The sequence below is a fragment of the Equus asinus genome, chromosome 15 (assembly GCF_041296235.1).
Source record: "Equus asinus isolate D_3611 breed Donkey chromosome 15, EquAss-T2T_v2, whole genome shotgun sequence".
NCBI lineage: Eukaryota > Metazoa > Chordata > Mammalia > Perissodactyla > Equidae > Equus > Equus asinus.
The window spans coordinates 27,221,781-27,234,489 of record NC_091804.1 but is presented as its reverse complement, the minus strand read 5'-3'; the positions used below and the strand labels follow the sequence as shown (position 1 = coordinate 27,234,489).

Genomic DNA, 12,709 nt, shown 5'->3' with positions numbered 1-12,709 from the left:
TCTTTATGGACAGCAGTGGAACCACTGCTGCTACTGTTTCTCTTCTTAAGCCTCTTAAGCATTGCCTGGGCTGGGTGCACTGCAGTAGAGTACAGGGAGTGGTGGTGTGGGAGGTTCAACCAGACCTGAGCTCCATCTCTGCATTAACCTTAGCCAGTCAGTTGACTTTTCTGAGTCCCGTATCCTTCTATATAAAATGAAGGGCTTGGGCTAGATGTTTTCTGATTACCCCTTCCAGCTCTACTGTATGGCTGCCCCATTTCTCTCTCATAGTATCTGTAAGGTCCTTCTGAGCTGATTCTGTGGTTGCTAGCATGTTCATGATATCCTCAGCTTTTGTATCATGGCTCTGAGATACTCTCTGGAAGACCAATTGTTATACTTTCTGTTCCAGGGGCTCCTTTCAGATGATCATGGGCTGGCTGCTGCCCTCTGGAGAACCTTCTTCAACCAGAAATGTGAAGACCCTCGACACCTTGAATTGTTGGTGGAGTATGTGAGGAAACAGGTGAGCAGCCCTTCCCCTCCTCTCCGGAGTCTAATGGAAAGCAGGTCCTTCCTGAGGTCTGTGGGTGCTGGACTTTCACAGGATCATGAGAGGCTGAGTTCCCAGAAGCCAGTCTGAGGGAATTCTGACCCAATCATGTCACACCAGGCACCAGTGAAGGGCATCTTCTATGTATCCAGCCATGAGCTTGGCCAGGGGTTGGAGAATAGGAATGGAAGAACAAGCAAAGGCACGAGTAGTCTCCTGCTCTCAAAAACTTCTAGTCATTTATTCACTACACATTTGATTTGTGCTAGATCCAGGGCACACACAATCCTGTAAGACATGGGCATGGGGAACAGTGCAGCTACCCACTGCAACCCCCCTTCTGTACCCGCTTTGAGCCCCAGGATTCATGTTTCCTCATCCTGATTTCTATCAGGACTTGGCTCCAGGCAGCATTCCAGACATCTCTCAAGCCTCTTCCTGCTGAGTGCTATCCACAGTCAAACAGGGTCCCCCTGGTTTGTTCCTTACCCTCTGGCTCCTCAGGGCTTTGATACCAAAGCTTCTAGGAGAAAGCTCCAGAGTGAAGACTGCTTAGCTACATAGTTTTCCTTGAGCCCATGGAGAATTCACTCCTTGATCTCTCTGCCCACCAATCTTGTATTGATGGGAAACTCATACTTTATAGATGAGTGAGTTGAATGGCAGGGAAGAAGAACATAGAGGCTTTTCCAGGGTCTCACAATGAGTCAGCCTGCACAGCTGGCCTAGAACCCCAAGCTGGGTGATTCATGTAGCCACTAGAAGCCTCAGCTGCTCCAGACAACTCATCAGCTCAGGCTGTCCCATGAGTCACACCTTTGCTTCATGGGCCTGGACCCTGGAGCCGAAGGGGCCTCACCCCACAGTTATTCTTTTATTCACCTGTGTCCATGGCCTTCGAGCCTCCAAAAGCTAGGAGAGGGAAGGCCAAGCCCCAACTCTTGAGGAGAAGATAGGGCCAACAGGACCCAGGGCCCAGAGCTGGCCCAGTATGTAAAAGCCACATACTGAGGCTCTTCAGACCCAGTGGGTAGAGAACCCCAGAAGCCAGGATTTCTGTTTGACCGTTCTTCAAATCTGCTAGAGCCAGGGAGAAGGCACTGTGGCCAGAGGGCTCCACCCACAGAGAATTCTGAGACTCACACTGTTGACTGGACTCGCCCTCAGACAGGAGTAGCAATTGGCAAAGCAAATGCTATGTTTTCTGAGAGACCAGCTTAACTTTTCCATCTGCCATGGTGGGGTTGTGCCAGGGGCTCTGGGGGCCCTAAAGGAAGGGGCCAGCCACCCTAGTGCCCCTATAAGAAGTCTCGTATGGCCCCAGTGAGAGGCAGGCAATAGGAAAACAGTGACGGGGCTCTTAAGGAAGCAGGGAGCTTTATGGGGACCCAGTTCAGTCAGCAAACCTTTTGAACACCTACTGTGTCAGGTACTCTGTGGAGAAAGCAGAGATTAATAAGACCCAGTCCTGCCCCCAAAAAGTCAGCTTATGGTTTGGCGAGGAAACCAGCCAGATACAAGGCTAACCCTGGAAGAAGTCAGTTTGTGATATAATAGAGGTAGGAACAAAGTGCTGTGGAAAGTCAAAGAAAGGAGAGACTAAATCTAAGGGGGTAGACCAGGGAAGACCAGGAAGCTGGGCCTTGAGCGGACTCTAGTCCTGTGCCATGATACTAATTGGGGTGGTAGGTGGCCCAAGACCCAGTCAGAGGTTATTTTGTGATTTTCAACTCAAGAGATGGGCAAAGTGATGGCATTAGGGACAGAAATGGAGTAGTTGGAAAGAGGGGTGGATTTTAGGGAAGATATTGGTTGATCTTGCACTGGAAGATAGCAGGACATGTGGAAATCTAGACCTGAGGTATATGTGAGAGACTAGGACTAGGATTGAGTTTGAGGGTCAGCAGCCTGAAGATGAACAAACAGGAGGGAAGGAATTCTTGAAAGAGGGAGACAATCCAAGGCCTAAGATGAGGGCTCTGGACTCCTGCCCCCTTCTTTTCCCCCCAAATGCCTTCTCACTCCAAAATAGAGCCTCATCTTTCTGAATCCAATGCTGATTCCTGCTCTGATCCAGCTCTCACCCTATATTTTGCCTGTCCACTTGAAAGCATTTCTCATTCTGTTGCTCTCCTTACTAGCAGCAGCCTGGGGAATCCTCCCAGAGACCATCTTTACCTCCTGAGACTCAGCCATTCATTAGCTCACCTGCCTCTTGCAGAATTGCTCGACCACACCTCCCCTGCAGCTGCTTGTTTTCTGTCACAGGTGTACCCTCTTCATAGCGCTGTTCAAGGGCATAAACTGCCCCAGCCATCCTAGAGTGGTGAAGCTGGGGCCCACTAACTGTGGGGTCAGGGCTCACTAAAGGACAGTAGAGGCATACATATTAAAAAAAAAAAAGTTCAATGACTAGCAGTGTGCATATATCATTTAATCTTTTCATGAGTCCTGTGGAGTACAGGTTACTGTCCTCTCTGTCAGACAAGGGAACTTAAATCTCAGAGAAGGGAATTGGTTCACCTTGGGTAACACTGCTATCCTGAATAGATAAACAGGTCCGTGTGCGTGCAGACACACACTTCAAGGACATGTTTCCTTACCCCTTCTACATCCTCCTTAGCAAGTTCTTTCAGTCCAGAAAGTCAGGGCTTATGTGTCTGTCCGTTCAGAGGTGTGATGGGGAATTCCCTAAAGCCTTCCCAATGAGCTTTCCCAGTGATTTGTTTCTCTGAACCTTCTTAAATGAAATAATCTGAGAGATCAGAGACCCCCTTGGCCTGGGAGCTGGGATGGTCAGAAGTCCTCCTTGCCCCCTCCCGTTCCTCTCCTTTGGGACGCTGGTTCCTTATGCCATCTCACGTCAGTCCTGCCCTTGTCCCTTTCCTCTGTTCCCTGCTCTGTCTTGCAGATGCAGTACCTGGACTCCATGAATGGTGAGGATCTGCTTCTGACAGGGGAGGTGAGCTGGCGCCCTCTAGTGGAGAAGAATCCTCAGAGCATCCTGAAGCCCCATGCCCCAATTTATAATGACGAAGGTCTTTGATGGGCTGGTCCCTCCAAACAGCTGCTCATCTGGACTTGAGGAACTGCCAGGAGAGAGGTGCCTGTTTGGCCCAGGACTGTGCAGAAAGTGGCCTGAACTGACCTTTGAACAGCATCTGTCAAATATATGGCCCCATTTGTGTTGATTTTCCTCTTAGTACCCAGGAGTTTGATCTGGTGGGGTACAATGCTGGGAAAACCCTTGACTCTTATAGGGTGTCCTCTCCCTCAAGAGAAGCCCTGAGAAAGAGCTCCCCAGCACCCATTCCCCAAGTCCCCTCCATCAACCATGTGATTGACAGCTTTTCCCAAAGGCCGCAGAAAGGATGGGAATAGGTTAGAAAGGGGCACCCCCACCAAGGGTCCACTGTGGCCTAGGAGTAATGCTGCTGACCCCAGCAAGATGAGTAACCATGCTCTGTCCTCTGGCTCTGAGCTGTGGGCTTGAGTTGGCCATTAAAAGAAACAGAGGGTTTATCTCTGCCATGGCTCTTCTTTATTCCAGGGTCTTTTAGAAACTTAGGTAGTGGATGCCATAAGCTGAGGAGCACCGCTTGGCTCAGCTAGTGATGGGGGGGCAGGAGGGTGTCAGGAGGGTCGCTACTGCTGCTTTTGCCTCCAATTCATGGACATGTCACTGATCTGACACAGACACAGCCTGCTAGGCTCTGTCGTCTGGGGCCCGGGAGGCTCCTGATGTCATTTGGAAAGAGGTCTCAAGAACAAAGGTCCCTTTGTCACCCCGTATTGAACCAAGTGAGGAATATGCCCTTTTTCCTCTCTTGGCTCCTCCTTATATGAGATACTGGGCAGAAGAAGAGAACATTCTTCCTGGTTTAGTTGTACCATCCCAGGACCCAGTCCCATGCCCAGCTTTCTGTCCCCTTCCCAACTTCTGGAGCATGTGCTGCAGAGCCACCTTGGTCTGAGCACTTGAGGACCAGTCTCTTCCTCTCTATGAGTATGGGTCATCGCTTGGGGAATTTTCTTTTAAATTGGAGAAAGGAGGTGGGGAACCAAAATGCCCCTCCCTCCCCCCATCAAACTTCCTTCATTTAACTTGCTATAAAATGAGTCATATAAAGAAACTCTATATGGGTGAGGTATAGCCCACTTCTGTGAAAACATTACAAATCAAACCGCCTTCTCTGAGTTTACTTAAGATGCTTTTGTTGCGAGCGGAGCTCTAGAGTGAAGCCTCCTCTGTGTGTGTGAGATAATAACACCTTGTAACTCATTACAGCTGGGCACTATTTACATAAACCAGAGCTGAGCCAGGGAGGAATTTGCTGATTAATTTATTTTTAATGGAGTGAAGTATACCATGCACCAAAATAAACTTTACTGTGTGTACCTAACTGCCCCTGGAATGGATGGAAAAATTAATGGAACAGATTTTGGCTCCCAACTCTACACATTAATTCATATATAAAAGTTATTTGAGCCTTAACCCATTTGCTGCCCAGGGCAGCTCCCCAGCCACAGATCCCAGCCCACAGCACCAGTTCAGCTACTGGGCTTGCTTTAGAATCATGAAGTCTCAAGATTTGGAAGGAACTTTAAAGGTCATTTAGTCCAGCCCTGGTCCAGAACTTGACTCCGTTTCTCAACATTCCGGTTGGCCTATGTGCATACAGGCCCTATATGAACATCTCCAGCAGCAGATAGTCTCTTCCTGCAGAGCCAAGTCCTGTCTCCATGAGATGAGTAATTGTAAAACACTGAAACTTAGAATACGGAGCCACGTTTCAAAAAGCCAAATCGGATGTATCATGTCTGTGATGTCCCAAAGCCCTCACTTCCTGGCCGTCTGTGTCTTTCACTGCCCAACCCCCCTTCCCTTCTAGATCAAATCCAGGCTTCTCAGAGGCTGCAAGGCTCTCTTAATTTGACTCCTGCGTGTTTCTGTGAGTCTCTAACCCATTTCTTCTCTGAGCAAACTGAACCACTGGGGTTACCTGAAGAGACTACCCTGTGTGTTTCCTCTACCTATTATCCTCTCCATTCTTCTTCTGACTAAAGAAATCCTGTGTGTCCTCAAATACTTCCGCCCTAGGTGGTATCCTCTGTGAAACTGTTTTACATCCCTACCTCCATCCTGCACTGGGAGCTCCTTCAGAGTGGGCACTGTGTTTGGGTCGTCACCTTTGTTTTTCCACTGCCCAGCAGAATCCCTGGCTCATGGTAGGCATCAGTGTAAGCTTTGATAAATGAAAGAAGGAATGAATGACTAAGTCATCAATCACTATCACTACAAGCCCAACAAAAAAGTCCCTGTCTGGACCTGTCTCTCAGCTTTGCCTACAGTTCAGCTTATTTTAACAATTCAGTATGAAGTACCTCCTTTGGCCTTCCTTAGGAATGAAAGCCAAATGTGCTTTCTATGGCTGAATGCTTTTGTATTGTAAATTGTTGTTATACAAAACAAAGGAAGGATGTGGTTTCTTGCCCTCAGGGAGACTGCTCTCTAGGGATAATTTTGTCATTTATCTGTACTTGGTATACTTCCAGAAGAGATCGCGGCAAATTAAGAGACACAGTTACAATAAAACTGCAAAATGATTAAAACAACGTTTAAAAGATAAGTTGTAACTATTGGGAGGGAAGAGAGGGAAAATAATCATGTTAGAAAACCTAGGCTGCTAATAACCAACTTTCATGTGACTTTTTGGGTCATTTATAAAGTATTTTAGGTGCATTCTCTCACAGCAGTCCTGTAAAATAAGTATTATCCTCATCCTTCTTATTATCCCCTTTACACAGGTGAGGGGACTCAGAGAGGCCTGGAGAGTTTTCCAGGGTAAGAAGAGGCCAAGAGTGCCTCAGCCACATCTTCGCTCCCCGGGCGCTTGTTCTCCCCCATCCCACACTGCCTCCCGCAGGCCAGCGAGGGAATCTGCAACAGTATAAAACGTCCCTCGGAGCTTCCTGGCAGCCAAAGGCAGAAACCAAAAGGTTAGGTAGTTTCCTTCCCATTGGCACGGAAAAGGAAGTAGACTTATTCATTAGGAGAAACAAATGTTTTCCTTACTCTTCAGAGAAGAATGTATTATGGGGTTATTTTTAATGAGAAACACTGAACAATGTAGTAAACAGTACCCGTAAGATTTGTTTCACCTAAAAATTTAAAAATAATAAATAATTGCTATTTCTTACATCAGGCTGAGACTAAAGCCCAGGCCACAATTCAGCCAATATTTTTTGCATTTCTGTTCTGTGCCAGACACTGGTATTTTCACTTATCTCATTTAATCTTCAGTGACAATTCTGTGAGGCAAGTGTTATTAAGCTTATGTTATAGCTGAGGGAAACTGAAGTTCCCTGGTTCACTGCTTTTAGTTCTAGAAAAGGAGTGTTAGGTGGGAAAGGGTCAGTTGTGCTACAATTAAAAAGTAAAAGGAAACCTAAAGCCACATGGGCTTGTGTGAGTACATACACATACAAACAGGAAAAATCAGAACAAAGGGTTAGAAATCAGAAAAGCCTTGAAGGGAGTTGGGACATAAAGGATGGGCACAGTTTAGGTTGGTGTAAAGAAAAACAGGAAGCGAGGGGCTGCCAGGGCAAGGCACAGAACAGGAAGCTTTTCAGACTCAAGTGGACCAGCTGAGTTGATTGCTAAGGGAAGAAAAGGTTGCACAGAGCCAAGGGGGACCATGGATGGCAGTAGCCTGGGTAATGCTGCATCTGACAGGCAACAGGGAGCCACTTGCATTCTTGGTAAGGACTGTGACCTGATGGAGTGAAGATGCACAGCCGTGCACAGGGTGGATTGGCTCAGGAAGGGATTCTAGCCATCTAGGCTTGAGGGTTTAGGGGGTTATTGTAGGAATTCAAGGGGAAGTTCAAACCCCAGAGACATTTCAGAGAAAAAAATCAACAGGACTTGCCTCACTGTACATGGAGCCTGAAGAAAGGGAGAAGTCCAGAGCTCTCCTGGGAACTGGGAGATGGTGATGTCTGGCAGAAGAGGGAAACTTGAAAAGAAGAATCCTCTTTGTATTGTGTTGTTGTTGTTTTTAAGTGCTAATTACATTATCCTATGAGATAGAGCAGGGATTATTGCCCCATCATGCAACAGAGAAACAGGTCCATTGAGAAGAAACCACCTGCTGTTGCAAGGTGACCCTCTAAGCAAAGCTGAACAGTCTCATGTCTTCTGAGCCCTACTCCATTGCTTTTGGTACACATTGGTTGTGTCTGTATGGGTAGCTAGTCTGGTGGGAGACTTTAGATGGTAGAGATCCCCAGGGAGGGCAAGGGTATAGGGCAGGACTGGACCTCAGGGGATGATTAGGACTGAGGGGCTGAGGACTTTGGTCTTGTCTTGGGTATAGAAGGGCCACTTGAAATCATGAAACTGGACAAGCTCCCTGAGGTGAGTTGTAGAACATAGACCAGGGACTGGGGTGGGCTTGGGGGAAAGCATTCACAGCAAGAGGTAGGGAGAGCAGGAACCGCTATAGGGAGTAGAAGCCAGGGAAGAGGAGAGAGCTTCCAGAAGGGGGCAGCTCTTAATGTTGCATGCTGCAGAGAGTAGAGGCCAGGGAGTAAGGTAGTGAGGCTTAAGGGCTTTAGACTAGTCCAGGAACAAGATTTTTGAGAGAATACAGATTGCAAAGGGTTAAGAATGCAAGGTATAGCAGCAGCTGTGGTATCTTGGGAGGTGCCTGGCTGAGAAGGAATGGAGAAAAATTGGACAGGAGTTAGGAGACCAGGTTAAAAACTAAGGCATCTTCAGCACAGAAGAAAGCCGAAGATGTGCTCGGAGGTTGGGGAGGAGTCTGATTAAATGTAAAGCACTTAGTGGAGTAGGAAACTTCCCATAAATGTTGGGAATTGTTATTATTAGATCCCTTTGGAAGTGGAAGCCTGGTCTTGAGAACAAGGGCTAGGCTTTGGAGGGGAGGAAGGAATCCTTTTCTGAGACCAGAGATTGGAGGACAGGTCTCAGATTGAGGTTGAGGTGAGGGCTGAGAGGAAAGGGAGAGCTCATGCTGATCTTGATGCCCAGGGAATCTGGAGCTTATCAGCCATTGGAGTGAAGTGGGAAGAACAGGAGCCAGCAGGTTTGTGGGCAGAGAATGTGACAGTCCCAAAGTGGTTGAACTCTTCCCTTAGGAGCAGTCCTATACTTGTTGCCTGCTTCTGCCCACTTCTAGCCTTCTCCCCACTGCTTCCCACCATGGCTTGCCCACCCTCTCCACTGAGTTTGGCCTTAGGGAGGGGTAGGCCAGACCCCAGGCCTCTGGTGGCGATCCTCTGCTCACTCACCCTTGCCCCAGTAATAACTACTCATCACAAGTTTTTTGTGGCTTCCAGGGGATTTCCCTTGAGCCATGCTGGTGAGCCTAGGACCAGACCCTCACCAAGTCAAGGATCCTCCTCCCCTCAATTGAGGGGAGAAAGGGTCCTGGAGATCCCAACTGGAGAATTTCCAGGGAAACAGTGTTTAATCACTGACCTGTAATGCCAAAAAGTGACAGGATGCAACGTGACCACTACAAGGGACTTGGAGACCTCCAGCCCAGCTGTCTCACTTTACAGATGGGAGGCTGAGGCCCTGAGAAGCTCATGTAAGGTTTCATATTGGGAACCAGAACCCGCAGGCCTTTGTTGGCTTGCTCCTTCCCTTTTTTTCTCTCTCCCTACGGCCAGAAACAGCTCCTTCACCTCCCAATTACCATCTGGCAAAGAGCCTGCCACAGGGCTGTTTCCTAGTTGGGGGGTAAGGGTGTGGGGTCGGGGCATGGTTCCTCTAAGGTTCCAGAATGGGTCATGAGCTCTAAACCCCAACACTGGTTTATACCTCAGCTTAATTTCCCCACTAAACTGTGAGTTCCTCCAAGGCAGAGACCAAGTCTTACTCATCCTTGGGACTACAGTGCTGGCCTAAAGAAGGCATTAAATACATGTTTGAATGGATTGGATGGACGGAGAGGGGATGGGATGGGATGGGATGGGGAGGGAGAGGTGGCTGGATCAATAATGTTGGGGGCTTAAGAGGTTAATAGGTAATATCTCTTCCCCTCCCAAGTTCAGAATAAATTGAGAAGATACAAGAGACAAACAGATGGACATCAAAATGGTGGCTTTACCAGTCTTTCTTTTTTTTTAAAGATTGGAACCTGAGTTAACAACTGTTGCCAATCTTTTTTTTTTTCTGCTTTTTCTCCCTAAATCCCCCCAGTCATAGTTGTATATTTTAGTTGTGGGTCCTTTTTGTTGTGGCATGTGGGATGCCGCCTCACCAGGGCCTGATGAGCGGTGCCATGTCCACGCCCAGCAGTGTTTGTGAACTTAACCACTCGGCCACCGGGCTGGCCCCTTTACCAGTATTTCTGACAAAGCTGATTGGAGAAGGTAGCTTTTGCTCTGGCCAAATGGCCTTGCTAATATCCTCCCCAAACTAAACATGCCCCCCTTACCCTCGAAAGGGCAGACCTCTCCCTGTGCAGGGGCAGAATCTCCTTTGGAAGTTTACCATGTAGATCAATGGAAAATATGCTACCTTTTGCCTACAGCAGAATGAAAAAAAAGAAAAATCCAGGATTATTTGAGCCCAACTTCTTCCTAAGCCACCAATCAGACAAGCCATTCCTTCTCCCCTAGAGAGGAAGGAGCAAGTGAGGAGGCAGAAGAGGGAGTGGTTCTCTCACACGTCCCCTCCCGCTCCTGGAAGATGGAGTGGGAATTACCTCTCTTTAAGAAACATGAGGAGTGGGGACAAGTCCCCCACCATTGAATGGGATGAGGTGGATGGCTGGATAGAGGGGGTGGAAGGAAGGATGTGGCAGAAAAGGTGAGACCCCCCCCATTATCACAGTGTCTCAGACCCTTTCTGAAATAGAATGCCAAAATTCTCATGACTTGTGGTTCCGCTTGCCGGAATGCCCATCTGTGTATGCAGAGTGGAGAGAGGACCTTGCCTCCTGTGAGCTGGAATAAGAGGCCAAATCTCAGAGCCATACTCCACAGATGTGGCCCAGGGACCATTTTCACCTTCAGGGCCAGCCTTTGGTCTAGAAGGGTCCAGAGACTGACCAGGAGGAGCTCCTTTGGTCACTGCTTCATTTGTCTTCAGGCCTTCACTGAGCCCCTGCCCTTTCACAGCTGGAAAAGCTCTGGAATTCAGCATTTAATGAGCTACTACTCCTCTCAGTCAGGCACTTTATGTAGAGTAGCCCATTTATTCCTCAGAACAACTTGATGAAGGGGGTAATGTTGGTCCCATTTTACAAATCAAGCCACTGTGACTTGTTGTGATTGTTTAACTTGCGCATTAAGTGCCAGAGCCAGTGTGACCTCCTGAAGGCCTGTGTGATGCTCAGGGACAGTGAACCACGTCCATCTGGGTTGTTTCTGGGAGTTTTGTGCTTTGGACCACTCTTTCCCTGGGGGACTACTTCCAAACTTATCCTAAAATATCACTCTAGGAATCTTGCAAACCTCTGTGCAGTCATCTTTACGATGAGAGCCAGCATCTTAGCAAGGTCCTCTTCAGAATGTGGCTCCAGGTGGCCTTTCTGGCAGACTTTTCCCTGCACTAGCATCCCCTCCTTTCTTCAATAGGCATGCTCTTAACCCTCTAGTCCTCCAGCCTGGAATGCCCTGCTTGCCATTCTGCACATCTTGAAATCTTTTTCATCCTTTAATACCCTACTCAAGCCAACCTCTGGGAATCCTTACTACTTGTCCCCGAATCTCTAGCTTTTAAGTCTCTTTGCCTTGATTCAAGGGATTTGGGCACATTCTGGGCTCCCCTATTTGTCTTGGCTGGTCCTCCCCAGGAACCTTGTCTCCCCTGACCCAGCGATGCCACACTAAAGTTGTGTAGCAGTGTTGGCATCAGAGCAGCCTGCAGCTGAACAGGCTGCAGCCCAGTCTCTGCTCCCACCACCCCCACACGACAGTCACCTGCCCAGGCGCCACTTGGCTTTTAGAGACAACAGACAAGGCTAAATGGCCCCCAGGATGGCAGAATGATGCCAGGCAGGCGCCTGACACACCTCCTGGACAGGAAAATATTTTTCTTTCTCCTAATAACAGTTATTAAGGGGCCTGTGCTCAACACTGTAGCCAGGGTTTGGGCTTACTTGTCTGTATGGCTCCCATCACCCTGGGACCCCACCCCTAGGCCCAGCCCCAAGGCCAAGATCTCCCTGCCTACCCTCCCATTGCCTTTTACGCACTCAGCCCAGAGGGTCAGCCAGTCCTGCAGCTATGGGAGATTTGATTTGATTTATACGCTTTTGTCATCAGGATGTCAGGGATCCCTGAGAGCCCATTTCCCTTAAACTCAGTCTCCCCATCCCTGCCCCTCAGTTGAGCTCCCTTGTACATGCACCCAGTACCACAGTCCAGAGTTAGGATCAAAGACCACCTCCACCACCCAGACACTCATACACACAAGTAGGTCTGCTCCCAGACATGCACATGTGAGCACATATGCACAGGTGTGCACATAGGTAAATATACACTGATGCATGGCTAGATACTTAAAAACAGCCAAGCAGGCACGCAAACATCACAAATAGTACGTACAAGTGCATACATGCACAGATACGGTTATGCGTAGGTATATGTATATATGTTGAGTTGAGCCATATGAAATTGCCAATATTCAGTGGTTTTTTACTTTGAAAAATGGAATCTAATACAAACATGGACATCAGGGAAAATACTCAAAAATACAGAGCCAAATTTTTACACCCATGTGTAAGCATCATTCACAATAGCCAAAAGGTGGAAAGAATCCGAGTGTCCATCAATAGGTGAATGGATAAATAATGTGGTATATATACAAATGGAAGATTTTTCAGCCTTAAAAGGAAGGAAATTCTGACATGTGCTCCAACATAGATGAACCTCAAGGACATTATGCTAAGTGAAATATGCCAGTCACAAAAAATCAAATACTGTATGATTCCACTTTCCTGAGATACATAGAGTAGTCAAATTCATAGAGTCAGAAAGTAGAGTTGTGGTTAGCAGGGGCTGGGAGAGAGAAGGGAATGGAGAGTTAGTGTTTAATGGGTACAAGATTTGAGTTGGAGAAGATGAAAAAGTTTTGGGAGATGGATGGTGGTGATGGTTGCACAGCAATATGAATGTACTTAATGCCACTGA

The 12,709-nt window shown here is 47.8% G+C and overlaps 1 protein-coding gene across 2 annotated transcripts in view; it reads left to right on the top strand.

Moving 5' to 3' along the window:
* Positions 1–4,724, top strand: part of UQCC1 (ubiquinol-cytochrome c reductase complex assembly factor 1) — an 89,025-nt gene extending 84,301 nt beyond the window's left edge. For both annotated transcript variants that reach the window (XM_014850754.3, XM_044748029.2), the window contains 2 exons: positions 395–508; positions 3,447–4,724. In XM_014850754.3, the coding sequence (XP_014706240.1) occupies positions 395–508; positions 3,447–3,581 (249 nt within the window). In that variant the 3' untranslated portion in view covers positions 3,582–4,724. The remainder of the gene's footprint in view (positions 1–394; positions 509–3,446) is intronic.
* The last annotated feature ends 7,985 nt before the right edge of the window (positions 4,725–12,709 follow it).